Below are 1,633 nucleotides of genomic sequence, written 5' to 3'. Positions count from 1 at the left end.
TAATGAGACAGCAGCTGGCAGGAGCCGAGCGCTTGCAGATGCGCTTGAGCTTTAATTATTTTTTCGGGACGCTGCTCGGGGCTTGGCCAGGGGAGCCAGGGTGGGTCAGCGGGGGTTCAAGGGGAGCAGCAGGGCACTGAGGGTCCCGGCTCTTCAACAGGAAGCATACTCGGTGGCCCGGCAGTTCAACCTGATCCCGCCGATCTGCGAGCAGGCCGAGTACCACATGTTCCAGCGGGAGAAGGTGGAGGTGCAGCTCCCTGAGCTCTTCCACAAGATAGGTGCGGTGGCAGGGGTAACCCTGCCCAATCTCATCGGGGCACAGCATGTGTCCCTGGGGCCAGCCAGCCCCTGTGCTGGTCCCCAGAGGACATGTGGGACAGCAGCGTCACCCCCTGCTCTGCTCTGCCCCAGGCGTCGGAGCCATGACCTGGTCCCCGCTGGCCTGTGGCATCGTCTCAGGGAAGTATGACGGGGGGATCCCCCCCTACTCCCGCGCCTCGCTGAAGGTGAGCCTGGCCTGGGGGGTGGGGGGTGACGGGATGGGCAGAACCAGGGGAGCAGAGCCAGGGGAGTCACGAGGTCCCTGTGGGAGCAGGAGGTCCAGGAGCCACAACCTGGGGAGTTTGGGGGTACCCTCCCTGCACACAGTCCTGGTCCACCCTGATCCCACCACAACACCCGCTCCAAGCCTGCTCCTGCCCCCAGGGATACCAGTGGCTGAAGGACAAGATCCTGAGTGAGGAGGGCCGGCGGCAGCAGGCAAAGCTGAAGGAGCTGCAAGCCATCGCCGAGCGCCTGGGCTGCACCCTGCCCCAGCTCGCCATCGGTAAGGAGACGGGGGACAGCAGAGGGGATGGGGGAACGCGGGGGCGGCTGGGTCCTGCTCAGGCTCTGCTCTCCTTCCCCAGCCTGGTGCCTGCGCAACGAGGGCGTCAGCTCCGTCTTGCTGGGTGCCTCCAACGCCGACCAGCTGATGGAGAATATCGGAGCAATACAGGTCAGTGCCCGTCGCTGTGCCGGCAGCACGTGCCAGGGGAGGCTGCCCCGTGTGAAAGCGAGCAGCCCCTGCTCGTGGGGCTATCATAGAATCATTCAGGTTAGAAAAGAGCTTTAAGATCACTGAATCCAAACGTTAACCCAGCACTGCCAGATCACCACTAACCAATGTCCCTCACATCTACACAGCTTTTAAATCCCTCCAAGGGATGGGGATTCCACCACTGCCCTGGGCAGCCTTGGCCAGGCCTGGACAGTCCATTTGGGGAAAACATTTTTCCTCACGCCCAACATAAACTTCCCCTGGTACAACAGGAGGCTGCTTCCCTTTGTCCTATCACTTTGTCCTTGGGAGAAGACCCCAACCCCCACCTGGCTCCAGCCTCTTGTCAGGGAGCTGTGGAGAGCCAGCAGGTCTGCCCTTGAGCCTCTTTTGCCCCAGGCTCCCCACCTGCAGGTCCCTCAGTTGCTCCTCACCAGAGCTGTGCTCTAGACCCTTCACCAATGCTTGATGTAGGGAACAGTTGCTGCAATCCTGATTCAAAACAAGAACAATGGGTTTTGCCCAATCTGAGACTGCGTGGTGACGATGAGGCTTTTCTGGGCTGGGAAGGCAGGAGATGAGCCCGACGCA

The 1,633-nt window shown here is 61.4% G+C and overlaps 1 protein-coding gene across 1 annotated transcript in view; it reads left to right on the top strand.

Annotated features, from left to right (window-relative positions):
* Window positions 1-1,633, top strand: part of LOC103781770 (voltage-gated potassium channel subunit beta-2-like) — a gene marked incomplete at its 5' end in the record, with an annotated part of 2,082 nt that overhangs the window by 135 nt on the left and 314 nt on the right. The window contains 4 exons of the mRNA XM_008949495.1: window positions 100-281; window positions 415-509; window positions 709-829; window positions 912-1,000. Of these exons, the coding sequence (XP_008947743.1) occupies window positions 100-281; window positions 415-509; window positions 709-829; window positions 912-1,000 (487 nt within the window). The remainder of the gene's footprint in view (window positions 1-99; window positions 282-414; window positions 510-708; window positions 830-911; window positions 1,001-1,633) is intronic.

Source organism: Merops nubicus, unplaced genomic scaffold (assembly GCF_000691845.1).
Source record: "Merops nubicus isolate BGI_N331 unplaced genomic scaffold, ASM69184v1 scaffold28070, whole genome shotgun sequence".
NCBI classification, from domain to species: domain Eukaryota; kingdom Metazoa; phylum Chordata; class Aves; order Coraciiformes; family Meropidae; genus Merops; species Merops nubicus.
The sequence above is the reverse complement of the archived record's forward strand: the minus strand, read 5'-3'. Positions and strand labels throughout refer to the sequence as shown.